Here is a 27,568-nt window from a genome sequence, read left to right on the forward strand (position 1 = left end):
TCCACCCGGCGCCGAGTCAACGGAATCGAGGACACTCACGAGTCGCATGTGAGCAAGGTGATGGCTATATTGCGGCTGGAATCGGGACAGGTATAGATGGTCTTGCTCGCGGATTCGCAGCCGCTCCGAAGCCGGTTCGTGTCAGCGCCGTGCAGCCTGGTGCGGTGCACACGGAATTGTTCAGCAGCACCCCAGCGGAGAATCTGCCAGCAGCGTGAGAGTATCGCAGGGACAGTGGCCACACCAGAGGAGGTTGCAGAGGCGTACATTTACTGCATAAAGGATTCGTTTGCCACTAGCGGCGTGGTTGAGTCGAATAATGGCGGGCTTTTGATTGGCGGCTTCAAGGATGAGTTCAAGCTCAATCGAGTGCTTTCTTTGACTTCGGCCTCACAGCATGTTGTCATACGAGCTGAGTAGCGGTGACTTGGCTTTGAATATTTTCTTTTTAATCGAATCAAGTGTGACTGGACTTGGAATGTTGTATTTTACTAACCTCGTGGCCATTCCATCCCCTAGCATCAGCGTGGAACCTCACACTTTTAAATCACTGTTCATCATTAATCATTTCAAGGGTTCATGAAGTCCAATTTTAAAATCAGTTCCGTGACTTTTGTGTAAAATGCACCATCAAAATAGTTTGCATCTACGCGGCGTCGGAGTTTGACCCTGGCCCTCAAGGTCGTCGACGAAGCTATATATCAATACTCACACCCCCAATTTATTATTTAACTCCAGTCAGATTCTCATCACTGAATGCCTTTGTCCGTCTAGGCCGAAACAAAACCCGAGCGGGGGCAGTTCCGGGCAAACGCCAGTAAAGACAGTCGGGGACACAGCATCGAGGCGAGATTTGAAAGTACTCGTACTCATGTTCACCCGCCCTAGGCGTGCATTGAATAGCGTCGGGATTTTTTTTTTCAAGGGATTTGTATTTTGGTTAACACAGGGACGTTGCGCGGTCTTTGACCTCATTGCATACTTGCGAAGACTCGCCGGCCGTTCCCGTGGATCAATATATTCACATTCCTCCTTGACCGTCGGACTCCCAGCATTGTGATATAACAGCAATAGAAACGAGCTCGTGTGTTCAGCGTGTCACTCAGCTTGAGGTGTAGCCAGTCAGTCGCCCATTCAAAGCAGGGGGCAGTACTAATGCTCACAGAATTGAAAATCACAAGTACCTGTCTCAACTTCATGGCACAGGCGGCAATATTATTTACGACATCTGTACAAAGAACATCTGTACAAAGAAAACTGCCTAAATTGGTATCATTCAACATCATAAAATCAATCAGAAAAGACCGTCCCATATAAACTATCACATATCTTGTCATTCAGAGGCCCTCGATTGAATGGGGATAACACACTAGAGTCTTGGTGGTGTTTGGTGACAGATCGATTGAGGCAACACGCGATTTGAATTAATCTACTCGAGGCATCGCAATTAAGCAGCCGCTGGAGGTGTGGCGGCCTTCTCCACGTCGTGCTCGTGAGCATCAGAGAGCTTGTATTCCACGGCTCGCTTGGCTTCAACGTCACCATGCTCAGCGCGGTCGACCAACTTGGTGACGACCTTGGTCTTCCACGCCGGGGTACCTATATACTTGATACCGTTGGGGTCTTCAAACATTGCCTCGGTCTCTTCCAAAGTCTTTCCAGCAGTCTCGGGGAAGACAAAGAGGACGTGGAAGAATGCTACCGTGTTGAAGATGGCAAAAATGAGATATGTCTTCCACTTGATGTTTGCAAGAGCAGGAGGGACGAAGAGGCCGAGGGCAGTGTTGAAAGCCCAGTTTCCTGAAGTTGACATGGCTACGCCCTTGCCACGGAGTCGCAGAGGGTACAGCTCGGGCGGGTAGATCCAAGAGACAGGGCCCCAGGTGGGAGCAAAGGAAGCGACGAAGAGGTAGGTGCAGGCAATGAGACCCTTAGCAGGAGCACCGGTGAGTCTCATGGACTGGGCTGCAACACCGTTGATGCCGCCGGGAACAACCTCGGCGTAGTTGGCCAGAATACCAGCATTGGCATACATCCAGGTCGCCATGAGGACGGAGCCGACCAAGAGGGTAGGACGACGGCCCCAGCGATCGACCCATAGGAGAGCAGGGATAGTCATGAAGACGTTAATGACGTAGCTGATGGATGATGCAAGAAGGTTGGCATTGCCCTCGTATCCGGCCATGCTGAAAACATTGGCAATATAGTACACTGTGAAGGATGAGTTAATCGCAAAGCTCATGTACCGATTGCTATGCAACAAAAACCACTTGTACTTACTCATGACGTTCATGCCGGTCAACTGCGACCAAATCTGTGTGAACAAGCCGATCAGAGTTCGATTAATCATATCGGGCTTGAAAAGATCAAAGTAAGTGACATTGGAGTGACGACGCTCAAACTCGCACATGTCTTTGATATCCTGAAGTTCCATGGCAACGAAAGGGTGGTCGGGATCCCCCTTTCCATGCACTAGAGCCAGCACAGAACGGCAGTCCTCCCAGCGGTCCTTGCGGGCCAGCCAACGGGGTGATTCGGGTAAAATCATCATCATGAAAAAGAGGAAGACGGCAGGAATCATCTGCAGGCCCCATGGAATACGGAAAGACGAAGCCTTCCAGCCAAAGTACTCCTGCTCACCGATAAATGAAGTCCCATATGAAATGTAGTACATGATGAGGATACCCCAAGTAATAGCCCACTGCTGCATGCCGATGAAGCGGCCACGCTTAGAGGGAGGCGATATTTCGGCAATATAGACGGGAACTTGAGCTGACTCGATACCGACACACAGACCGTTAATGATGCGACCGACAATGAGCATGCCGATATTTTGGGCAGCGCAGCAGATGGTCGAACCAACCAACCTGCAATGAAGGTTAGCTCAACTGAGACTGTCTAGACTTCTGTGCATGCGTATGGGTGTCTCGCGGTGAAACTGGTCATACTGTGTGGCTAGGGTCCCAAGTACCACAAACAGCTTCTCGGGGCTTCTAAACTTACCAAATTATGCATCCGACCATGATGGAGTATTTGCGGCCAAGTCGATCCGAGAGAGGGCCAGAAATAAGGGCGCCGAGCCAGGAACCAGCAGCCATGGCGGCTGTGATACCTCCCTGGACCAACTCATGAGGACCGGAGCACTTCTCATTAGTGTACGGAGGGCCGTGGGGGCCTTGGTTGAAGTAGCAGAGGTAAGACTGCTCCCCAAGCTGGGCAGATAAAGACGAAATGTCAAAGCCGAAAAGACCGCCGCCAATAACCGACACCGCGGCGATCACGTAAATGTTGCCAACAACCATGTTGACTCCCAAGCGTCTCCCCGCTCGTAATCGTCTAGCGATTTCAAGTGCGCTTGAGAAGCCGAATCAAAATCTCCAGAGCCAGTATTCTTCTCTGGCGACGTCAGCAGAAGATTGTGGCCAAAGGTAACGACTGGCTGGGGGCAGGGCATATATATATACATACACACATAAGATCAGCACGGCCGAGCAGTCCCCAACACCGACAGCTTTTTGTCACTGCTGCTACGACTTGTTCCAAACTGCGTCAGCTTTCGGAGACACCCACGAACACGGCTAACCCCAACATTGGAAAATACACCGGCATCAAGATGCGCCACGCGACCCACCCCCCGGTCAGTACTTCTGAGCATGTACGTACATACTGTCAGCATCTCGGATGATGACTGACGAAGACGTTGGTTGGTGCGGGCAGTCATGGAAAGAGGACAAAGTCCTCGTGGGTGTGTGTGTGCTGGCGGGATACATGAAAGTGCAGGGTGGTGTTTTCGGCTAGCTCCTCCAAGACGACGTGGACCATGGCCCCGGCGCCAGCCATTGGCCCCCGAGACCAACTTTGCCATGAACAGAGTTGGGGTCAGACTGGGCACCGAAACCCCAGATCATCAAACTTGACTGTGGTTGGCCCACAGATGGCGACGCGGGCACAAGCAAGGGCAGACCAACAGCGAACAGGACGTAGGATCGTCGCTCATGTGCGGCGGCATGGCGGGGCGACAAAGTTGGCCCAGTGATGGCGCCGAGCAATTGGCCGCCGTCTTCGTTGATTTGATCATCTCCCTGGTCTGGCAGGAGGTTTTGGCAGCTGAGGGGGGGCTGCTTCCGTCGGCAATTTGCTGCCGATTGCTCTGCCATGCTGCCAGTTTGTTGTTCTTTTACAGCTCTGCAGCTCTGCAGCTCTGCAGCTCTTGTAGCTTCCGTGGTGGTGAAAGTTGCATGTTCAAGCGACGAAGCAGTGGCCGATGCAACTCGATCACGAGGTGGCCAAGGAGACGAGAAACGGCGCTTTCACGCAATAAGCTGGTGCCTGTACCAATGGCCAAGGGCCCAACATCTCCTGCGTCGTCCTTTGACGCCCTGTTGAACTGCCCAGGTGCTCTGTGACGTGACTTTGGAGAAACCATGGCGCGCGGTTTGTGTACCCAGGGCTCGGGAGCGTTGTACACCTTGCAGGACACCGGAGCTGGCAGATTGTTCGGTCCATCAATTTCACATTCCAGTGAGACGGCATCTTCTGGTTGCGAATAGACACCCTCCTTCTCTGTGACATGTAAAGGGCAGTGTAAAACTCGGCCGAGCTGTCATTGTTCGTCTGCAGCTCCGATTGTGGCCATGGCCAGATCGTGCCCAGCAACGCCGTCTCTCCACTTCCCCAGCCTCTCTCCGCATTGGCGCCAAGCACAAAGATACGTAGCATTTTGATCACGGTGCTTGGGCTTTGGGCGAGGCCAACTGGTACCAGAGACCCAACATCAAAGACGGAGTACGACAGACGTCTTGGCCAAGAGGATGGTTCCGGCGGCTTGGCTGACAGCATAATATTGGAACTCGGGTTGCCGACTGGTATATCTGGAGCGCGAAAAAGTGTGTAGCTGGTCTTTTAGGCCTTGAAAGCCAAATGTCGCGACTCGCCAGTACAACCAAACAAGTGATTTTGTACCACATGTACTCCGTGCGTAGGCCGTGTGAAGCCTAAAATAGCCCGGTTGAGCGGATCATGCTGATTTGGTGCCATTGCTCTCCAAGCCCATCAAATTTTTGAGGTCGTTTCTTTGCGACCATCAGCTCTTCTCAAGAAATAGGCAGTCGGCGCGAAAGTGGGGACGCTTGGGGGCGGCAAGGAAGGAGCCAGGGAAGAAGCTGGGGAAGAAGCAAAGGGCAGAGGGGGTGACAGCAATGACAGGTGGTGGGTACTCCGTACAATGGGTCTCTGGCGCCTGGTGATGGCAGGTTGGCTGGATGTGATCTTCTAGCAAAGACGAGTCAGATGTGGATAAACTTTCAACGTTGTGCATGAGAGAGAGTGAAGCGCCCGCGCCACGCGGATATCGGAATCATCTTGAAGTCGACTGGCGAAAGATCCGGAGAAGGGGGGCGAGGAAGGAGCGCTTCACCAATACGGAAAGAAGCAGACATTGAAAGCTTTGATGCCAGTCATCTCAGGCTCTATTGTGCTGAGTTCGTCTCTGGCACTTGCTAGGAAACATCGAGTATGGCATTTCCACTCTCAAACTCCGGCGCGATTGTCACGCGCCCCTTTGGGCTCCCTTTGTCGCCTTGACCGCTACGTTGTCTTCCAATGGTGAGGGTGAGGGCGTGGTCCAACAAGGCACCAGGTCGGGACAGCACAGCTCTGACGACCAACAAGAGAGTTACTAGTCGAAACCGGCTTTGCCAGTCCTCCAGAAACCACCAGTTTGCTCTGAAGATTGGTGAGGATGTTACGGAGTATGTTCCGTCCCTATTGCCTTCACCGCGCACTCTATTGATCGTCGGCGACTAACAGCTCTCAGCGTGTCAATCGAGTACAGAAGACTCCCCCTCGAGTCCTTTCAGGGTTGCAGACGAGACAGTAGCGACGTGGACGGATGGCCTCAGCCCACCATCCCAGATCTCGAACCACATGGCAAAGGAAGGACCCTGAGTCAAATCACTAGTACTACTACAGCTCAGGCCACGCCCCACTGCGAGCGGATAGCCCTGTTTTCTCCAAGCCACCCCCAGAGCGTTCAATGTTGTCCTCTTTCTGTATTGACCAAAGCGGGATTCTATCTCGTGTTGATGAGGGCTCGGTGCTTTGTTCGTGCAAGCCGCCGTCATTTCCGGAGCAAAATGAATCCGGGTTCGATAGGCATCACCCTCCTCTTCCCCCTTGCTATGCAAGCCTCTTTGAGCCCTCCACCCCCAAAAGCTACCTCGGGTCATAGCGGAGGAATAAGCATCACACGGCAAGGAGCGCCACCAAGTCCTTAAGACCATGTTAAGGGCGGCGACATCTAGGGTTGAAAGCGGCGCCATGGCCGAAGACCCGCCGGTGCATTCAGCCATGGCTTGATTCACTGTTTCTACTTCCGCACCAATCAGTCGCCACCGACCAGGGCATGGAGAAGGAGGGGCTGAGATACTAGAAGATGTCCAAGCTTCTTGTGGCTTCCCTAGAAGTTCTTGTGGTTAAAATGGTAAATCGCATCAAGAGCGGAAATACTCTGCAATCGTCCCATTAAGACGAGCATGTCATGTTTACGATATTTCCCCACCACCCACAACTGACATTGATCTGTTTCCAGCCGTCGCAGTAGTTTCGTCCCACATTGGAAAAGGGCTCAGGCCAAGTTGGCTCGCTGGCTGGCCGCTAAATGCAACGAGGGGCCGAACCCACTCATGTACGACGTCGTATTGCATCGTACAACATAATGTTGTTGTAAGCTTGGTAGACTTGGTCCAGATGCCGGCTACAACTTTCCGTCCGCAAGGAGTTTATTGTTCGAGATGCTGCGGACCACATGTCGTTCAGGGCATGCGAGCAGGATGAAGAGTCCGTACTCGTACTCCATACTCCGTAGAACCTCGGTGAATATCCCGCATCCCGCTCCCTGAAGACCATGTGCTACATGCAACTACGTCCCTCCAACACCCTTGATAGCGAAGCCAGCTCTCTGGAGAGGTTGATGTGACTGTCTAGTGATTTGTACAGCCCAGAGCGATCCTCGGTGCAAAGACAATTCGCGTGGTAATATAGAGAGCATGGGTGAATTGGATTCTAGATGGTAGTCGGGGGAAATCAGCTTGTCATGACGAAGAAGCGACGATTTTGCACATTAGGAGACGGGCTTGAGGATTTTGACATTCTTGTGCCTTCCAGACACTCCCTGAGCGCTGCACTGCATCCGTCGTAGGCCTTGTCCCAAGTCGTCGAGATTGGTTCATCAGTGCGCAACGCATGTGCCCTGCTCTCGAGCCATTTAGCGGCAGCCTGCATACACTGGAGAACTATTGCGATATCCCGCGGGCATCTCTGAGTGTGCTGGGGTGCTCCCTAAGGGTCGACAGGCCTCTTCCTTGGAAGTTGGCCGGGCGAGAGGGAGACTGCGGCAAAAGCCTCGTCGGGGGATACAGGGTACTTTATTGTTGATGCTAGAGGACGTTGTATGAAAAGAAAAAAAGAGTTGGTAGATTTTGAGTAGCTTTTACGGCTTTTGCTTCAACTTGGAACACTGGTTATGGACCGCATGGGTTAATTCCCAAGAACAAAAAAAGGAAAATGTAGAAAAATGAGGAGGGGGAGAGGAGAAGGAAAGCATGTACGGCGTAGCAGTGACCAACCAGTACAATTGATGAGTAATTCGAACTGATCAGTGTGTGTTTCATCAAAGACAGGTATCAAGGCCATTTAATAAATTAAATTGCACCGGCGTGGACGTCGACATGGCATTTCAGCTACGTAATGACGGTCGTTGGAAAATAATGCTGAATGGTGTATATACATTTGCTCATGCAGAATCATGCACTCATCCTACCCGAGTGGTAGCAATGGCCGCCACGTGCATAAGGCACCTTGGTACTCTCTTGTTCCTACTTGAGTACACAGGCCATATGCACTTCGCTGTATTGCGACTCGCACCAATGGATTCAACTTATTCTTGTCCTCAACCCTCTCTTTTTCCTAGCAATATCTTTATAATTTCCTAATTCGTGGTTTTACGACTTCTTAACGGCAAGGCTCAAGGATAGCATTGCACGTATAGGTAGGTATCAAACACTCTTGCACTCCCTCCCGCCTCACGCGCCCAAGTGATGTCTCGGCAAGCTCAAGAGAATGCCAAGTAGTTGCATGCCCAAAAACAGTCTGGGGCTCGTGAATGAAAGTGCATTCATGCATGGTTTGGCCGTCGAGATGGGCACACCAAAGCTCATCAACACAACATTATTCCCCCCGTACAAGCCCCGTTGGTTCCAGACAGATGTCATATCCCTTCCGTAAGTCCTATATTCTCCCCGCCATCGCGTAAGATGGGAGCAAAATGCCCTACATATGTCAACGTACCCTCGTTACCTTTTGATAGGAAAATATACAAAATCGCACATAATTTCCAATGCCTGCACAGCTCATGCCCCCCACGTTTAAACCGAAACAAGCTCTCGGATGTGCATGCCAATCGAAAGGATTATCCATATAAAACATCGGCCAGTGATCATCTTGCCTTTACTTCTCGGTCATCCGGATTTCTGGGGCGGGGGGTCGTTGCAAGTGAAGCCCTTGTTTCCGTGGACATTCTCGCAGTGCCAATTGTCCAGCTTGTCGCCGCCGTCGACCCAAACATCAATATCCGAAACCTCAAAGTCGTCGCAACCGCCGGCGGCAGAGCTGCACTGGAACGACCCCACGTCCTTGACGCCCTTGTTGACGGTGCCGGTGACATTCTTCCACGTGACGCGGCTCATCTTGAACTTGGACGAGTTGCAGTCCCTGCCCGCCCAGCCCGAGTAGTTCTCGCACTGCCAGCAAAAGAAGGGCTGCTGGCGCAGGCGGCGAATCTTGATGTCCTCCATGGTGATGTTGGTGGCGAGCCCGATGCCGCCGCCGCCGCCGTTGGGCGGGACTCCCCTCGACACGCCGGCCCAGGTCTTGAGGTACGCCACATGGGCGGTGTTGACAAAGGTGAGGTTTCGGGCGTAGAGGTTGTTGATGTACTCGTACTTGCCGTCGAACTGTCCCATGGAGCCGATGGCGATGCCCTGGCCGCCGTGGAAGATGCTGTCGTAGATGTAGATGAAGCTCGAGTTGCCCTTGAGAGCGATGGCGTCGTCGCCGTTGGCGACCCACCAGCGGCGAAAGGTGATGTTATCCGAGGAGATGGTGTCACATCCGTCGGTGTTGAGGGTGCTCCAGCGGCTGTTGGAGGTGCTGTTGACGTAGATGTCGCTCAGCTCGAGGTTGCGCGAGTGGGAGATGGCCATGGTCCACATCTGGCTCTGGACGAAGCGCAGGCCTCGGATGACCGAGTTGCTCAGCCCCTTGAAGTTGATGTTGATGGGCCGGTGCGGCAGGTTTCCCTCAGACACGGCCCAGTTGTACCAGAGCTGGCCGTTGCCGTCGAGCGTGCCGATGCCAAAGCCGTCAAAGAGGACGTTGTGGCCGCCAAAGTGCCACACGGTGCTCTGGTTCTGGAAGCCGATGGGCATGGACACGCGGAGCCAGTGGTCGATGTTGCCGCTCCATTGCAGGCGGCCCGTCAGGATGATCTTGACGTCGACCATATTGGTCGTGACCATGGGCGAGTTGATGTTATACACCTCTCCGGGCATGTAGACGAGGCTTTTCTCGCGGCAGACCTCGTTGAGGGTCTTCATGATCATGGGTGCGTTGTCGCGCTTCAGGCTCTTGGGCCTGAGGATGCAGAGCTTGCGGCCTTCCTGCTCGGCAATCCTGAGCGCCAGGAGACCGAGTTGTGTGTCTTGGAGCCACTGGTCTCCCAGCACGTCGGAGTGATCCAGCCACACGTTCCATTTGTCGAAGGCGACGGCGACGAGCACCCATTGGAGGGCAGCGAGGAGTGTGAGAAGTCGCATTTTTTTCTTCTTGCCTTGCAATTTCCTACAAATGGAGACGTTGATGGAATAAGGGGCAGTGTATACTAGCCGAGCTGCTCATCTGCCGCGTTTTTATATATTCCGCCCCAAGGGCCAAGAGCAAGGAAGCTTTTTGAGTTTTGTGCCTACGCTACTGTACGCCGTCGTCAAACTTTGGCCAAAATAGTACGCCAAGGTCTTTTGAAGTAAAAAGGGAAGATTTTTTCTAGAAAGAAATGCGGCAAATGGGTTGCTTTTAAGTACCTATGTTATGCACGGATGCTCGGCAAGACACCAAGCAGATGTGAGTACAGACTCGTCCATACCCCCGGGCCGAACTCCTCTCCATGTCCATGAATGGCATCATACCACGCATGAAATACGACCCAATACACGGAGAACCATGTCCCCATGCGGAGAGATGCTAGTCAAAAAGTCAAGCTGATGCTGTGTCTCGTGAGAAGGCGGCGCAACGATAAGCGACTTTGGTCGGTGTAAGTGGAACTAGCCAGGATGCCTAGTGACGTCGGCCACCCAGAGGAAGCTAGAGAAGTGAAGCCGGCGTAAATATGTGCGGTGAGTTGACTAGGTGTACAATGCCTCTGCTGGCGGCAGGTCGGGCAAGACAAGTGTGAGAATGAAGACGCTACTAGCTGCGGAGCGAAAGTCTCGGAAGAAGATTGAAGCAAAGGGAAATACATACATAGAAACTGTGGCGGCACAAAAGCTTACGTAATGAGATGCCCAGACAAGGCCTTATCCATGTACCTTGTCAACAGGCCTCACGCTTTGCAGCTTCAACAGGGCAATTTGGCGAGAGATGCCATCATGACGAACAGGCAGACAGATGAAAAACACCCAAGGCAGCCGGATATACGGAGCTGCAATTACCGGGTGCAACAAGCCACGGCATCGCCAAGCCATCTCCAGACAAGCCTCAGCCGGGCCTGTCCCACGCCAGCAGACGCCACTCGACCTGTATTGCAGATGCGGGGAATAAACAAAAGAGGCAACGTCAAAACAGAGCACGAGAGCGAAATACCATGAGCAAAGCGTCAAGTGTTTTGTTGCACAACCCGCCTTTCTGTTTGTCCTCCCTCCCCGCGGTGAAATGGCAGTACTTGCGCAATAGGATCTTTGCCCACGCGCCCTTCGTCCAGAATACATTCCGGACCATCATGCAAAGTCTTGCAGGTGAATGCGAACATTGAATCCATGCCGGTTCCACTTCCCCGCCCACGTCAAAAGGAACCAAGAAATTTAGTCCAAGGCTTCCCCGCAGTCTCGTCAATCCCACTGCTCGTCCGGCAGTTGGCTCTCGAGACCACCACAGCAGAGTTCAAAATGCCAGCCTTGAATGCTGCTGCTGCACCCTGCCCACCTCCCAGACAAGATTTCTCCCCGACAGAAACGCGGGTGCCGTTCCAGTGCCACAACACGGAGTACACGCCACGCCGTGCAACGCCTCGTGGCATCCGACCGCGGCCCGTGACTGGACCCGGGAACCAGACCAACTCCCTCCCTCCCTCCGAACAAACCGACCTTTACAAAGCGTCAACCCAACGCCGCCCTCCGCCAATCCATCGACGTGACAAGCCCCTATCCAGCGCGGGCTATCCCGCTGTGCTGCCAGCGAACGCATCGCAGTCGGGCCTTTGGCGAAAAAAGTGCAGCCAGCCCGCGCCGGCCTGGTCGATGCGGTGACAAGAGTCGGACATGGAGTCGCGTGCACAACAGCATCCGCGTACATATACACACTCTAACCGACCACGATGCAGCCGCCCAGCACCGCCGCCACCAGCAGAAGCCGGCTGGGGACCAAGGTTTGACTTGACACCACACGCCAACAGGTGCTCCGTATCTGTATCCCTCTTCTCCCAGTCCGACCACGAATGCCACGTCCCGAACTGCACTTCCAACACGAGCAAACTCGTGCGTCGTTCCGCCGCAGTAAATAGCTCGCCATCCGTAGAGCCCCTGGCCCAGCCTTGCCCTCACACGTATGCCCTCGTAGCTACCTCATTCTGCCAAGACCCAAGGGTCATGTATGTCTCGACAGTCGACAGGCCCCAGAGTGTATTCATTCGACAGCCAAAAAAAAACGATGCCACCCAGTCAATACCACTAGCATCCAGGCCATGAAAAATGTCCCACACCAGTGCACCACGGCAAAAGGGAAAAAAAAAGGCAACGCGTAAAAATTTCACAGCACCAGCTATTTGCAAACAAGACAGAAATCACAAAATGGGGGTATATAGGTCAATTACATACGGGTCTACCACCATACCATGCGCAACACGCCCCCTCCATGCTAGTATCAATGTCCACCCTTGTACCCCTGCAATCCATTTCTCTATCCCATCAACGGTAATCAAACTCGCCAATTATGATGATGTATTTTGAAATCAAAAGAAGAACGAAAAAAAAAGCCCCTCCCATCGCTATGCATAGCATACTTCGTCAAACAGCCCTGCCCGGGTCTGCCACAGGCTGGCCAGTTCAAGCAGGAAGCTCTGGAAAATAATGACATTGGTCAGGACGTGAGACACAGATACTGTCACCTCCTCTGGCGTTTGGCCACTGGCCGCAGCATCTTCAACTGCATCCGGCATAGCCTCTGCTCCTGCGGCATTGCCGTGCTCTTGTTGTTTGGGGGACTCCGCCTCGTCAACCTCGGTAGCTTCCGACTTCTTGGTCAGATCGAGCGGAATGGGCTTGATCTTTTCATCCGGCAAACCCACACGCCTGGACAGGATGCTCTGGTCAATGGCTGCAAAGGCCGACGCCTGGCTCTCGGCTATCATGTCTCGCTCCTCGGATAACGCGCCAATATCCGGCCTGACACTCCCAGGGGAGAAGCTCCGAGTTCCACTCTTGCTGGGGTCATTGTAGTTGATGGGGAATTCTTTCGGGGGCACGCGAATGGCTTTGGGAGTCATGATGGACTCTGGTGCTGGAGGCTGGCCACCAGAGGTTGATGTCGCAGAGCTTCGGTTCTGCTCCTTGCGTCCCTTGGGGCTCGCTGACCTGCTTGGCGTTCCCAACTCGGAGAGGAGACGCTGCGCGAATCCTTCTATAGCGGAAGGTCGTGGGGGAGACCCGGTGCGTAAAGTCTCATCCAGACTAGAGCGCTCCGGTGTGCCTGATCGTATTGGCGACGCCTTGCGCACGGCTGGCGGAGGGTTGTCCAGCATAGACTCGGCCGTTTGGAATGCGTTCCGCCTCTGCTCGAGAAGCTCGTCAAACCTCGGTATAGTCTGCTTATACTTGGCGACTTGGTCGCAAAGGCGCTTCAGCACATTCAGGACGCGCGGCAGTGAAGCCTCCCTCCACACGGGGGCGGTTCTGCATCGCTCCATGTCCTTCATACGCCGAGCCTCGTCAAAAGAGTCGCTCAACGCGCTGTCGATTAGCTGCGACGGCGGCTCGGCAGACTCGCTTGCTACAGATGTTTCATAGCCACGCTCTAGCTCTTCGACGCTCTCAGTATAAACGTAGGTACTGGGGTTGCGAGCCAGCCAGCCCTCGATGCTCATGTATCCACAGATGCCGAGGTCAACAATCGTTTCGGTGACGGACAAGTTGGTTTCCACAGGGTTGACAAAGAAGGTCCCCAAAAGATCCAACATGATATTGAGCAGTGGGTCATCTGGACGAAGAGTGTGTTCCCGAACGTCCCGCGGTGCTCCGGGCTGGCTATCTGGCAGGTCCGGTAATTTGTGGTTGTTTGTTGATACTTTCGGTGCAATCAACCTTAGTGAACATGGATGGCTCTCCAGCCGAGTCGACGTATCCTTAAGAATGCCGGCGTACATGTCATCAAAGTCGGTTCTGCCGCCTATAGAGATGGCCAGGTGGACGAGATAGTTGACCTCTTGCTCGTGGGCACCGACAGTGCGGTGCTTGGTATGACTAGGGAGGACGTCTGTTCTCAAAAGGGTAAAGACTGCATAGCGATGGTGTCGCTTCAAAATGGCAGAGACAAGTTGCAGGGTAACGTGGATGGTCTGTTGGTTTCGTGACCGCAGGCAGGACAGAATCAAGTCAACGAGGTTGAAAAGAAGAGGCGTTGCCGGCTCCTCTGCCTTCTCCGACATCATCTTTGTCAGGTCCATTGACTTTCGCCTGCGAGCGTCACTGACGAGTGATGGTGGAGGCTTCTTATTAGGCGGCGCAGCATCCGGTAGAGCCAGCAAATAGTGTAGAATGAGGTGTATCATGTCAGGGTGATCTAGGGATTCGAGGATCCGACGCAGATAGGTCAGTACGGCAACAGACGAGCCTCCGTCAATATCAGAAGACTCGAGCAGAGAAGGATAACTAAGGATATGAAAAGGCTTGGGTCAGTAAAATATCCTCGTAGAACTTGGGCATCAGAAAAGAAAAAGAAAGAACCCAACAACATACAGCAATTGCTGAAGAAAGATGACTTGGAAATGTTCCAGCAAAGTCGACTTCACCTCCACCGACCGACAGTGATTCAAGACATCTTGCCAAAACAGCAGATGGGAGAGAAACGTCTCCAGGTGCGACTGAAACTCGGGTGAGCAAGAACTAATAATCTCGTAATTGGACGTGGGGTGCTCGTAGTCCGACAGGGCCAGGATCGGCGGCAAATCATGAGACAAGTGGTCAATGACCAGCTTGCGGCTCAACTGACTGTACAGGGCCCCAAGACCGGTTGCCATGAGCGTAGACAAGTCGCTCTCCACGATCCATTGCTCCAAGGCCGCCGAGCTCGACGCAGCCTCGATAATGTACAGCAGCCCCGTTCGAGCAAAGTCTCCCACTTTGCCCTCGTGGTGGATATAATCCATGAGGATGTAGAACAGCGGGAAATCCACTCGCTGCATTCGACCAGCAAATCGCTCCCGCTCATCAAGATCCTGGAGGCTGTTTTGGCTCGCCGAAGACTGGGGCGTCTTGAACCAAGCGGGAAGTATCGCGGGGTCGAGACGGATCTTGGTCGTGATGTTGAAGGCCAGCTCAACCACGCGAGATTCGGTATCCAGGCCGAGTCGAACACTATTGACTCCGGTAATGCGTACGAGCAAATTGGTCAGGCTACCGGAAAACGTCGGGTTCTCAACAAAGGCCTCTTCCTCGCTTTCGATGAGCGTCGCGAAGAAGAGGACAGCTTCCTTGATGATCCATTCGTTGTATGAGGAGGTGGCGATTTTGCCAATGGGGACGTAGATTTGTTTGATGGAGGCATACTGAATACAGGGATGGGGGAGGGGACGTCGGCTCTCGTCGCTGAGGATATTGGTGAGTTCTTGGAGGCGGATTTCGAGCGTCTCGGCGGCTTCGCTATCACGGGATAGGTTGGACGACGTGCGCCATGTTGACTGTCCCACGGTCAGTTTCTGATGCACCCGCACGAGGCAAAGCAAACTGAAGCTCATGGCAGCAGATTGCGGCCATCTTTTCCTCACCAGCAGGCTTGCGTATTCCTTTTCGAACCGATGCAGTCGCTTGGCCGGGTCCTTTGCCTGGTCCTTTCTCGGGCTTCCCGCCGCCAGGGGACTCAATAATCGCGACCACTAGTACGCACCCAAGCACAGGCTCGGGGGTTAGCTTCTCCAACTTGCTCATCCCGATGGGCGTTGCCCTTTGCTGCAAGGGAGGGAAAGAAAGCTCGGGCGGTGCTCACAAAGTCCATGGCAATGCCGACATGATGCCCAGGAGAGGATGTCGACAGGTGGGCACAAACGCAGAGCAAGATACTCAGAAGGGGACGCGCGGTGCTGTAACTAGGTGGTGGTGATGTGCAGGGTTCGAGGACGGAGAGGTCGACGGTTGAAGCTCCAAAGTGTCGACTACTTTAGCTATTGGGGCCAGCGGGAGCGGACGGAGCAGACGGAGTAGATGGAGTAGATGGAGCACTGAAGCAAAGAATCAAGTCAATTCACACCCCCAGCCACTTCGGGGAGTCCAGTGAAGCGTCGTCGACTGGTTCAAGTGCGTGTGCGTCTGGCGTGTCCACCAAAATATCTGTCAGGTCAGGGCAATCCATCCGGTCTACATAAAGTACGGACATGCAGTGCTGTGACGCTTGGTGTCGCCTGTCGCGACCCTTGGCGCAGCATTAGCGCACCCTGGCCCGCGTCCTCAAGGCCCGTGTGTTGGGCCCAGGCATCGCTGCCGAATTGGGCCATTGCACTGGTGTCTTCATGTCTGGGTGGTCTCCGTCCGTCTCCAGCTGTCAGTCGCTACAACAGACCAGACGAAAACCAGCACAAGACCAGATTGACGTCACGGTCCAAATGTCAACAAAGACGGCGCCAGCACCAACTCCAACTCCAACTACCCACCTAGCGACCTACGCGCCCACCGAGTATGTCGGTACATGTAGGCATCTAACGAGGGCCAACATTACAAAGCCATGCGCCTCCAGTCGTTGCCCGCATTGCCTCGCTGTTTCGAGTTGCGATATGGAACCGCAATATTCATGCGCAGCGGGGCCTGGCCGTATATGATCCAATACCTCTCCATCAACCAGGTCCCGTCAGCTTGCAAGTTGATCCTGTCACATCCAAACCGGCAAACCACTAGGGACCACATACTCTGGACAGATGTCTGCAAATATAACCGGCGCGTCTGTCTCCATCCCCCGGCCGTCACACAGTCACTGTTACGCACTGCACTATACAAAAGAGCATGCAGAAGAACCAAAACACATATATTTACGCTCTCATCTAGACCGCTTAGTCTCCCATGAACAGAGATTGCAGGGGCCCGGGCATTCCTACAAGGTCATCATCTTGGACTCGCTGGGTCACCAAAACTGGCGCTGCCGCTACTGGCGCTGCTACCGCCACTTGTGCCGTTCCGTCCCAGAAGACCTGGTCCCGGCCGGCGAAGGATAATCGGCGGTGACTTGACGGAGCCTTCATCGCTGGGTTCCGTGAACCCGCTCAAGTCACTAAGCATGCTGGAGCTGCGGCCCCTAGACCTGGCTCCGCGCGGCTCGAATGGAGGGGCAGAAGGAGGAGGCTGCCAGCCTGGAGCACTGGCATGTGTCGACGGCGCAGCCACAGGAGGGATCAAATCGCTGGAAGAGCCTGGCCACATTCCCGGAGGATAGTTTGGTGCCACGACAGGGTTCGGATTCCACGTTGCCGGCTGCGCACCACTCGTAGGGCCGTCATCCCCCGGCATGCCGTTGGCCGAGTTCAAGTACACACTATATGCTTGAGTCTGGCCCTGTAAGAGTTGATATTGCCTCATCTTGGCCCTATTGTTGCCGTGGACCATGCTAAGACGTTCGCTGATGTTGTGCTCGATCGAAGCCGCATGGCTCAACCAGAGTGCCCGCTGTTGGTTGCGACGCTCGGCCTCCCCAAGGCCACGATTGTTGGCGTCTGTGATGTGGTTCAGCTCTGTTTCCACTCTGGAAATGCGTGTCGCTATCTTGTTTCGTCGAGTGTTCAGGTTGGACATTTCAAGCTCCTTGGTCTTGACCTCTGCGTCCAGAGAAGACTTGTGCTTCTTGAACTCCTTTTGCTCGGCATCAAACGTCTTCTTCTCGGCTGCATACGTCCTTTCCATCTTCTTCTTGCGCTCCGAGAGTTCTGGTGCCGTGTCAAAGTTCTTGAGCTCCCCTGTCAGGGATTCAGTATCGCGTTCCGCTTGGGCCTTTTGAGTCTCTTGCTGACGGATTTTCTGCTTGTGCTTTTCATCGCTGTTGCCTGCCGAGGAAAGCTGGTTGTCGACAAGTTCATTCTCCTTTCTCACGGCATTGATCTTGATTTTTAGATCCTTGCGCAAAGTCCTGAGGCGAGACTTTTCTTCGGCGAGCTTCGCCTCCGAGGCCGCAATGGATGTTCGCAGAATCGTTGCCGGGGAGTCTGGTCGAAGAGGTTGCTGACTCGGGGGGAATACCGGCGATAGCGGGTCGTCTTCTCGTAGAAGTTCCTTGACGGTGCGTATGCTGGTGGAAAATATGACGGCGCCAGTTTCCACGTCGACAAACTCGCAGACATACTTGGACGCTGGTCGCAGTCCATATATGTCGCCTGTCCACCGAATGCGCTTGCCCCGCTTGCCATCCTTGTCTTCGTCGTCCTCGTCCACCTCGTCAATTGGAAATATGCGGGTAGGCTGCCAAAAAGCATTGTTTATCCTTACGTAAAATGGTTTAGATGAATCTACCCCGGACGGCCGGGTTGTCTTGACGTGCCCGTTAGACTTCATCGGTTCCTGCGGTATGTCTGTTTTAGAATCGGAAAAATAACTCGTGTTAAAGCATACTTCGTCACTGCCAATGTATGATATCCATATTTGCCTGTCTTTCTTTTCAAACGTTGTGCCTTCGTTGGTATGGATGTTCACAATTCCGTCTGGCCGGACTGACTTTGACAATTCCATTTCCTTCATGACCACAATCTTGGTGCTGGCGACGGCGGCCCATAACGGCTGTTGCAGACGGACTTGGGCGTTTTGCTTCCGCCGTTTCTTTGTCGTGGTCAGGTTTGTCGAGGTTGGGGGGTGAGGCACACCAGCATCGGCATCTGCGCCTGCGAGGCCAGCGTCATTGCTCGATTCCAACGATTGGGAGCTATTCTGGTGACCGCCGCCAAGCGACCCGGAGGAGTTGCCGAGAGAGGACGACTTTCCGGCTTCAGGGTCGCTCAAGCCGGATGCCGCATTGTACTTTTCGCGTTTCAAATACCATTCGCGCACATATCGAACAATGCCCTGTGTGAGAATATGCATGGCCAATATACTTTGAATCCATCCGTGCGTGCTTCTCTTATCATACGCCACAGACCTGGGTTCGAGTGACTGGGTAAGCAGGGTGGGCAAAGGCCAGTTCTCTGGAAGGTGTCGGGCCAGCTTTGCCCAGTGGGACCTGGTGGCACGGATAATTTGATGAAGCAATATCCAGGTAAAACACGTGGTGACACCTCTCGAGGTGCCGTCTTTGGCATTGGTACCGCCCCCGAGAGTGATGGCAATGACTGGTTTGGCGAATTCCAGGATACCGTCCTGTATGGGCTGCCACAAGAACACCCATATCAAAAAGAAGAAGAAGTCGATGCACAGTAGAGTGACGAAATTCAGAGTATGGGAGTGGCTGTCCAGGATCTCGGCCAGATTGATATTCATGCCAGTCCGGGTGGTAACAGGAGGCACAAAGGTGACCAAGGCGAAGAAGGCGTAGATGAGAGACAGAGACAAATGCGGGACGTGCATGAGGATGATCAGAATGGCCAGAGTGTCCTGCATAGGCAGGGACTTGACGACAGTGACGGCCATTTCCAGAGGGCCTGAATCCTTGTGGACGTCGACATTTTTCATGGCATTGAGGTCGATCTGGCGGTGGCCTGGTTCGATCGGGGTATTGCCGTTGGCGCCGGCCTGGGACGGGCACGAGTCGGACGAGGTTTCGGAGAAGGTACCTAGCGAGCCTCTTCTCGTGAAATCAGCGGACCGGGTGTCGATGGCGGCATCAGAGTTGCTCTTGGACGACGATGCATGGGGATGGGCGGTGGCATGCAAGGGAAGAAGAGGCGGCGATGGTGACGGCCCTGCGTGGCCTGCGCTGTGGTCGGGGGGTCTCGCAGAGCCGTCGAGTTGGTGGCCATGACTCTTTCTACCAGCGTTGCGCTTTGCAGGGCTCACAAGCCCATTGTCGTGCTTCGAATCGCGGTGGCCTGAGGAGGCGCCTTGTTGTCGCTTGCCCGGGCCGGACGCTCGAGGCATGCGAAGGCTTCTTGGGAGTTGGTCCTGCACGTGTCCTGCAGCCCAGCAACCTTGGTCAAGGACACGGCGGGCAGACAGACACCAGCAGGAAGAGAAGGAGCAAAGGGGGGAAAAAAAGTATTGACCGCCGTGGCCTGATTGCAGTATGTAGATGTGGAGGAGATGAAAAAGAAGCTTCTGCTGCTGCTCGTGGTGGCGGGCAGGGCAAGGGCGGGTTCGATCGCTTCGATTTCGATTCGTGGATGAACCGGGGTCCGCAACGACGCCTGGAGGGCCTATTTATTACGTGCGCAAGCGTGTGATGCCAAGGAATACAAGAGGGCCAGCCGGTAGAAATAAAGACAATGGCCGGTGTGGGCACGGGAAGGGGCGGGAAATGGTAGAAATCGTCAGTGCTGGCGGAAAGCCGGGTGATCAGGACACCAGCGACCAAGACGAAGGTTGACGATGTCTTTGGTTGAAGGAGAGAATGGTTGGTGGGTAGAAGTGAGATTTTCGGCTCGGCAGTGAGACGAAGAAACAGGTGAAAAAAATAGGCTGGATGGGTCACTCATTACTTCCAGACATAGCCGGGTTCCAGTTTTTAGATGGCAGGACGGTTCACATGGAGCAAGGAACAGGGAGCCTCAAGCGCGTACTTTAGTAGCACTTGAGTACTTTGTAAAAACATGGGACCTGTCTGGTACCCGGCAGGAACCAGTCTGGTTGACCAGTTACGGAAGGGGCAGGGAGCAGCACTGGAGCGCGGCACAGGGCACAGGGCACGGGTCCGGTGGATGCATGTACTGAGACCAGCGCAGTGGACGAGGCCGGTGGGCCAGTGGGCCAGGTGCTAGCACTACAGTGAGCCAAGTTGCCAGCCAGTTGAGAATTGGCGCTAAGGCAGGCCGGGGCAGGCCAGCAAGTCAGCACACGCCTGGCACATGCACCAGACTTGAGCCGCTTTGGCACTTGGGCCCGCCAACCCGCCAACATTAAGCGTTCCAAGTTGGTGGTGCGGGCAGCGCTAGGCCAACGGTCTGCAATGTTAAAATGACAAGTCCGTCATGCCTGGCGCATGTGGGACGACAGCACTGGGGCCCTGAGGCAGCTGTGGGCATGGGCATGGGCAAGGAGTCAATCGGGTCGGTTGCGCCGGAGGCAAGTCGTAACGCATCAATCAATTGATGTACCTAGTAGGTACCTGTGGCGGCTAGGAACAAGATGGAAGTCTTTATCCCTTTGGCTTTGTGGTCATGGCACCAGCATGCGTGTGAATCTGGCATCGGATCTGGCAACCATCTCTGTGCCAAGACGTCGACTGAAGCTCGCCTACTATTATAAGCTCATTGCGGCAATTACAGTGACGCCATTCAGTCCATTGCGCGCACAAATAACATACAGAGGCGGCACCGACACTCGCAGCTGGAGACGAAATGGTCCCGGCTCTAACGCCAATGGTGCTGCTCTAGACCATTGAATGCTAATGGCTCAAGGCTGCTATGTTCAATGTTCGCATCAAGCAGGCACTCGATATGGAGCGAGGGGGGCCAACTCATCTGTCTTGCACTCCGTCATTGGACTTGCAGCCTTTGCGGGGATAGTACATACGCCCTCGTTGGAATGGTGAGACACTCGAGCATGGGGAACATTTGCGGACACAAATGATCTCCATGATCGCCCTCAATGCTGGAGTCTAAATGTTGCTGGCGAGAGAGTCTCGACTCGGTCCGCCAGGCGCTCTGCTGTCATGCACCACACATGGACATGTGTACGAGGCAGAGTGTTTCAAAACATAATACACAGACCGCGTCATCAACCAGGGCATGCTTATGCTGTTCTTGCTGCCAAACACGCGGCAGCCATGGGGAATCGTGGCGTCGTTTAAGCTTTTCCCACCCGACACAGCCGGAGTGGCTTCCATGTTTCTTCCCCAGGTGCCCGTTCGGCGTTCAGTCAGTTCAGTCGGCTTTCTCGTCTAAGCTTGTGACTGTACAAGACAGTTCCGGGGCGGTTTTTGACTCGGAAACAACCGACTCCAGAATCGACACAAGGTGGGCTGACGAGTCGAACTTCAACCATCATGACATTGACCCTTTCTGAGCAGCGAGGGCAATCATCTTCAGGAGGGCCAACATCCAACGTCATCAATTCATGCAACCCTGTTTGCCCGTCTGCCCGTTTGCCCACTGGATCCCTGCTTCCCCCTCTGCCTTGACACGCCTGGCACAATCAATGTCGATTCATCTGAACAAATTGGCGGGCCCTCGGCCGACGTCCATCGACCTTCAAATCGCCAGAGCAAAATTTCCTGCATGCAATGTTGCCAAGCCGATTCACGAATTGGATTTCAGCTTCAGCATTCGCACCAGGGCCACACGGGTCATCCATCTGACCGCAAAGTTCGGCTACTACTAGTCAATATTTCCAAACCCCAACTGCGCAGCCAGAAACCCAGCCAATGGTGCCGTCCGGTTATATCCCACAAAAGCCCAGTGCCGCTTCTCGGCCGGACGCTGGCGGGCGGGGAAGATATTCCCGCCCTGTGGCTTGCCGACTCTGGTTGTTGGCGCACAAGGTGTGCAGACATCGTCACCAAGCATCTGCATCTGGAGCCGTACATGGTCCGACTCGTCGACGCGTCGAAAATTTCTGCATCCCTCGTGGTCTCTGAGGGGGGCCCCTCACCAGGCTGACCGCTCCAAGGCCCAAATATCGCGCTCGTCATGGCCTTTTTGGTGCCCTCGCGTGCGGGATATACCAGAGTTCACGTCGCCCGCAAGCCATGCCCTGGGCATTGGACGCTCAACACTTGCATTGAATGTGGAACAGAGCTGTAAAACTTGAAGCCTTCCTCCATGCCGTCGTTTGTATGTACAAGTTACCCCACATTTGCGTTTTGAGGAAATCCCCGCTTCGGCACTTGGAACATGATGTGCCCACCACCATTTTGTGCCATGGCCAGCTACATGCCGTTTTGGCATCGCCGTGTGGTGTGCGGGCGAACCCAGTAATAGGACCGCCGGGAAGAAGACGTCAAATGTTTCGACATTGCGTGCCCAAACCCCAATGTCCCTTCTTCAGCTCCAGCTTCATCCAATCTCTCCTCCTGGCCCCGCCCCCAAGCCGCTCCTCTTGTCCAGTCCAGTCCATCATGTCCCAGCGGCGGAACCGCTCTTCCCTGCCCCTCGATACAAGCCAACATTGAAGCATGCTTTGCCGTGCGGCCTGCGGCGAGACGCGCGACGCACTTGACCCTACAGGCACGTCGGGCAGGCGCCGTGGTCGGATGACGGGGTATCGCTGCAGGGTCTGGAGGACCCGTAGAGCCGGCGCGAGCCGTGTCTTGGACACGATGGCCCCCTAGGAGCCAAACTGCCTCTTGTATGGGATTCGCAGCAACAGCCCGGCCATGTCGTTAAGATGCCGACAGTTGATGGATGTCGTGATAGTAGTCGGAAGGCATTGATTGATGGGTCCCGGAAATTGTGGGGCCGACGCAGCCCTGCAGCTGCTGTCCTAGTCCTGACCATGCTGCCCCCCACGCTTCCCAGCTCCGTTGGTACTGCATCAGTCGACGCTTCACCACTCCATCGTCCTGCCCGTCTGCGCTGGGAACGGTATGCGCTGCCCGGTGCACACATCACGACAATGGCGCAGCCTAATCCCGAGCTGAGAAGGCAAGTCATTGCCATCTACAAGGGTACGTATCCGCCCTACCGACTTTATCGGACAGCCATGCAGGAGAACAATTTCGGGCACGAGACTCGGCGTCGCCCCCGCCCCGGCTACAAGCTAGAGTCCGGTACACGCAGTATCATCGTGACCAAACGCAAGATGCAACTGACTGATTGGTTCCCACAGAGCTCCTATATCTTGGCAGGGAATACCCCCTCGGCTACCGGTATTTTCAGCCGCGCCTACACAAGGCATTCATGTCTCGCGCCGCCGAGCGCAGCGAGGACAAGATTCGGGCTGGCATTGCGCAAGCAGAATACGTCAAAAAAGGTGCGTCTATTGGTCCTCTCTTTTTCTTTTTTGCGTCTATTCGATATCACCGCAGCTAACCTTTCAATGGATAGAAATAGAGGCATTGTAAGCTCTATCCTCATTGTAGTCCATGCTCTATCCTACCGCATCCGTGCGGTCTCTGTTTTTCATCTACACCCCATATTATATGTATATAACATTCGCTACTCTGGGGCTTTTTGGGCCTCCAAAATAGGAATGCATTTACGGCCAACGTATAATTCCGCTAACGAGGCACGCGTATAGGTATTACCTCAAGCGGTACCGCACACTAAGGAAGCGGTATGATGTGGGCGCATAGTTGATGTACGAGATTGTGTACTACCACACGATAGAAATCAAGTATATATATGGCGAGTCCATCTTGGACTCTGAATGGTATCGACACATGAGGAAAAGAATAAAAAGACATTGCTCATCATCCGTTTGTTCAAACGAACTGTGGGCGCTTCGCTGGTTGAAATGGTTCATTGTCCAAGACAAGATTTGGAACACGAAATAATTGGCCAAAATATCCCCATATCACTCCCTACATGGCGTGCTGGCGCCGATGGGAATAAAAGAAAAAGAAAAAATGATGTAACCCCTGCATACAAGGCATGACTACTTAGATGCCGCATTACTCTTTTCTTCCGCTCGTTCCCCTCCGACTTCACACATCGTGGCCTCTCTTTCTCTTTCTTGCCCACCACGCTCCAACCTCGAGACACTCCCCCCAGCTTGCGCCGCTCTCGCTCATTAAATCACTCATCATTTTGCCCAACCACACGTCCCACTCATCCTGGCTCTTCCCACTCACTTCCCTCAAAATTGGCTCAAGTGCCTGCACTTGTTGAACAACCGTTAACAGTGCCGTTTTTCGTAGAGCAATCTGGCCCGCTGTCAGCGTGCGCTCTGGCTTCTGGTCCTTTCCTCTCCCTTCGCCCGTTTGCTTGCCATCTCGAGTCACGACGCCGCCAACGCCCTCACGTTCCCAGCGCACTTCACTCAAGGGGATTGCTAGCCGCCTCGACTTGACATCTGTGACAGTTTCAGATTCTTGAAGGAGTATCGGTCGTATCAAAGTACACGGCACGGCACTTAGGTCGCGATTCTCCAGAGCCCGCGTCAGCCAAGTGTTGTACTCGACAAGAAAATTGTTGAGAGGCGCGGATAGCGGCGTGTTGGAGGACATGACGTATGCGCCGAGACTCGAAGCGGCTTCCTGCTCCTCGGCATCGTCGGCGGTGGCAGCGGACCCGGGCACGTGCGGCCTGAGCATGCGAATAAGATGATCAGACTCCCAAATTTCCAGCGTGCCTCCCGGTCGTAGTAATCGCAAATATTCGTCGATGAAGTGCTGATTTTGTACGTTGGTTGTGGCCAGGCTCATATCCTTGACCATGACCAAATCGTACTCTTCCGACGGCACCGGCCAAGGCAATTGGCGAAGGTCGTGATTGACAAATTTCCACCTCATGTCCGGGTCGGGTTGCGTGGCATCCTCTGTCAGGTCGGCGCTTCCTGGCGAAAGGGGGGCAATGTCAATGCCGGTGAAGCAGATGCTGCCGTGGCCCCTCTCCTTGAAGTACCTGTGGCACATCATACTCCAGAACCCGGAGCCGCACCCAACCTCAAGCACGCGCTGTGGGGGCTTCTTGGTAAGAGCAGGTGAGCATACCGGGGCCCCGAACAGCTGGATGAGGAGGAGCGTCCGCAGCGACTGGCGGTGCAGCTCGGTTAGGTCTGACGGTAGGGGGTACGGAAGGGAAGTGTCGTTGAGGTATGTCCGCCCATTCCGCTGGATGAATGGCCTCGACAACAACAAATTATCTCCCGGCCCTTGGTTGTCCAAGGTCATGGTGGTGCGAGCCGAGAGGGATGCCGTGCCGCTGGCGGATGATACCGACTCAGCACTGAGGGCGGAGAAGTTCATCTGTGGGCGATTGTTAGGATAGGAGGCGCAATGAAGCATCCGGCACGGAGCGCAGGCTGAGGGGAGGGAGGCATTGCTTACGTCGACTCCATGCGGACCATCTGCTGTGTGCCGATGGCGATGACGGGGCGGGTTGAGAGAGCTGGCCTTGGTGGGAGCGCCCACGGGAGATGTCGAAGAAGAAATGAAGGCCGATGGGGGGTGAAACGAGCGGTGCGTCTGGGAGTTGGCAGAGTTGGCCGAGTTGGAGTTCAAATGGGCGGCTGCGGAGTTGTGCCCCGCGGCCACAGCGGGGCGGTCCGCTATCAGGGCGGTTTCGTGCGAAGAGCAACTCGCCCGGCTCCCGCTCGACGTGCGCGCGTGGCCTAGGCGGCGGTTGGGTTTCGACTTGTGACGGCTCGAAGGCGATGCTGAGCCCGAGCGGCGAGACGCTTGGCCTGGCTTTGAGTGTCGCGGCTGTTTCTTGGGTTGTCGAGACGTCTGGTGCTGGCCAGGCATGGGCACAGGCGTCATGCCGGCCGTGTTGAGAAATGCAACATTGAAGCTCATGGCCCCGGCCGAGATTGGCTACCTCGTCAAAGGGCGACCTGGTGTCTCAGTGCAGGGGTCTGCTTGCCCGTTGAGCCGTACGTACGGAGTACGACAGAATCGAAATGCCTCGCCAGAGGTGAGGATCCGTCGCAGTCCAAGCGTAACTAGGAGCGTCAAGTCAAAGTGTCTATTCCCACTCAACCAACCACTTGACCCATGGACCACCAGACCACTTCCCACAGCGGTGGATCAAGAGGTTGCTGGCCTTGTAAGAGAAGCTGGACCAATTCAAACCTGGTGCTCGGCGCTGCCGGGCGGTCCAAGAGAGCAGCGGCGATAGTCGACTTGGACAAGAACGTCTGGTTGAGTTAATAAAGCAGGCTACCTGAATGGTGGGCGTGCCTGACTTCAAGTTGTTAGTTGAGGTCTGCTAGTAGTATTACTGTGTGGCACTTGCATGGAGCTTGCCGCAAAGGGCCACCGAAAAGTGGGACCCGCGAGTGCTCGCTGTGGTTAAGCTTTGCCAACCCCGCGAAAGCCGTTTCGTGGAAGGCACTGCTGTGTGGATCCCCTGCGTCTGGTGCTTTACACTCTGGGAACATGAATGAACAGGCAGCGATGCCTATGTTTTCGGTAGGCACGCCCTTTATGACCTGATCTTGTATATGCACAACCTACCGAGGTATATTATATTGCACGATGAAAAATGCACACCTGCTCCAAGCAAAATTAGATGTGAGGAAGATCGTATTTACGATACCCGTTATTTATTGCACGAGACTCTCTAAGCGTGATGAAAATAATCTTCGTCTGCCCAACCGAGATGTAATAGCCGGCTTCTTTGCTTTCCCATGTCAAGTTGCAATTGCGTTTCATGTCCTTGGAATTGGCCCTCGTTTCTTACTCCTCATCCTGTAACCCTGCTCTACACGTTCTTGACCGGCAAAAATTGACCGGCAAAACAAAAGTATTCTTGCACAGGGGAATGGGGCCATTATTCATTTGAAACCTGAGTTCCAATGATGAACGGAAAGAGCGGCACAAAAAAAAAAGGGAAAATAGAAGCCTGCATTTGCCCGCGGCCTGGATCGAACAGACGACCTTGTCATTACGAGTGACACTCACTACCACTGTGATACGAGGGCAAAGACGTTATCACTGATGGGCAACTATTATACTCTATAATATGCGCGTTTTGCGTTAGAGCACAATTGACGGGTCTGGAACCTCTAATAAAAAAAGAGAGAGAAGGAGAAGAAAGAGAAGAGAAAGAACTGGTGACGTTGCGCAAGTACTAGTTGATTCAAAATCTAGGGCTAACAATTTCACATTCATAGCTGTAATTCATTGAATGTCCATCATCACACGCCTCAGCGTGCTATCGAGACTCATCGTTGGTCCATATTGGGCCTCTGGGGGCTGCAGTGGCTGGGCCGCTGGCTCCACGACCGTGGTCAGAATTCGTCAGTCATACTCGGACCAACCAGAAAGGAGATGACTATGCCGTGCGCTTTTACTTCATTCGTCTAACTCT

General features: G+C 54.1%; 6 protein-coding genes across 6 annotated transcripts; 1 reads left to right on the forward strand and 5 right to left on the reverse strand.

Annotated features, from left to right (window-relative positions):
* Window positions 1-1,447: 1,447 nt before the first annotated feature.
* MAA_04745 (glucose transporter) lies at window positions 1,448-3,302 on the reverse strand (the record flags this gene model as incomplete). Its single annotated transcript, XM_007822841.1, has 3 exons — window positions 1,448-2,211; window positions 2,281-2,867; window positions 3,004-3,302. The coding sequence occupies 3 exons, from the start codon at window positions 3,300-3,302 to the stop codon at window positions 1,448-1,450; spliced, it is 1,650 nt and encodes a 549-aa protein (XP_007821032.1).
* Window positions 3,303-8,516: 5,214 nt separating this feature from the next.
* Window positions 8,517-9,872, reverse strand: MAA_04744 (glycoside hydrolase family 28; the record flags this gene model as incomplete). The annotated part of the gene is made up of 1 exon (XM_007822840.1): window positions 8,517-9,872. One exon carries the CDS (start codon window positions 9,870-9,872, stop codon window positions 8,517-8,519), a length of 1,356 nt encoding a protein of 451 aa, XP_007821031.1.
* A 2,441-nt stretch (window positions 9,873-12,313) lies between these two features.
* MAA_04743 (DNA polymerase epsilon subunit C) lies at window positions 12,314-15,534 on the reverse strand (the record flags this gene model as incomplete). Its single annotated transcript, XM_007822839.1, has 3 exons — window positions 12,314-14,192; window positions 14,280-15,220; window positions 15,427-15,534. 3 exons carry the CDS (start codon window positions 15,532-15,534, stop codon window positions 12,314-12,316), a joined length of 2,928 nt encoding a protein of 975 aa, XP_007821030.1.
* A 1,097-nt stretch (window positions 15,535-16,631) lies between these two features.
* Window positions 16,632-19,580, reverse strand: MAA_04742 (ubiquitination network signaling protein; the record flags this gene model as incomplete). Its single annotated transcript, XM_007822838.1, has 1 exon — window positions 16,632-19,580. The coding sequence occupies one exon, from the start codon at window positions 19,578-19,580 to the stop codon at window positions 16,632-16,634; it is 2,949 nt and encodes a 982-aa protein (XP_007821029.1).
* Window positions 19,581-23,090: 3,510 nt separating this feature from the next.
* On the forward strand, window positions 23,091-23,626 carry MAA_04741 (NADH-ubiquinone oxidoreductase complex 1/LYR family protein; the record flags this gene model as incomplete). The annotated part of the gene is made up of 2 exons (XM_007822837.2): window positions 23,091-23,364; window positions 23,424-23,626. 2 exons carry the CDS (start codon window positions 23,091-23,093, stop codon window positions 23,624-23,626), a joined length of 477 nt encoding a protein of 158 aa, XP_007821028.2.
* Window positions 23,627-24,240: 614 nt separating this feature from the next.
* MAA_04740 (SAM binding domain-containing protein containing protein) lies at window positions 24,241-26,052 on the reverse strand (the record flags this gene model as incomplete). Its single annotated transcript, XM_007822836.2, has 2 exons — window positions 24,241-25,503; window positions 25,585-26,052. The coding sequence occupies 2 exons, from the start codon at window positions 26,050-26,052 to the stop codon at window positions 24,241-24,243; spliced, it is 1,731 nt and encodes a 576-aa protein (XP_007821027.2).
* Window positions 26,053-27,568: the final 1,516 nt, after the last annotated feature.

The sequence above is a fragment of the Metarhizium robertsii genome (assembly GCF_000187425.2).
Source record: "Metarhizium robertsii ARSEF 23 chromosome Unknown MAA_Scf_1, whole genome shotgun sequence".
NCBI lineage: Eukaryota > Fungi > Ascomycota > Sordariomycetes > Hypocreales > Clavicipitaceae > Metarhizium > Metarhizium robertsii.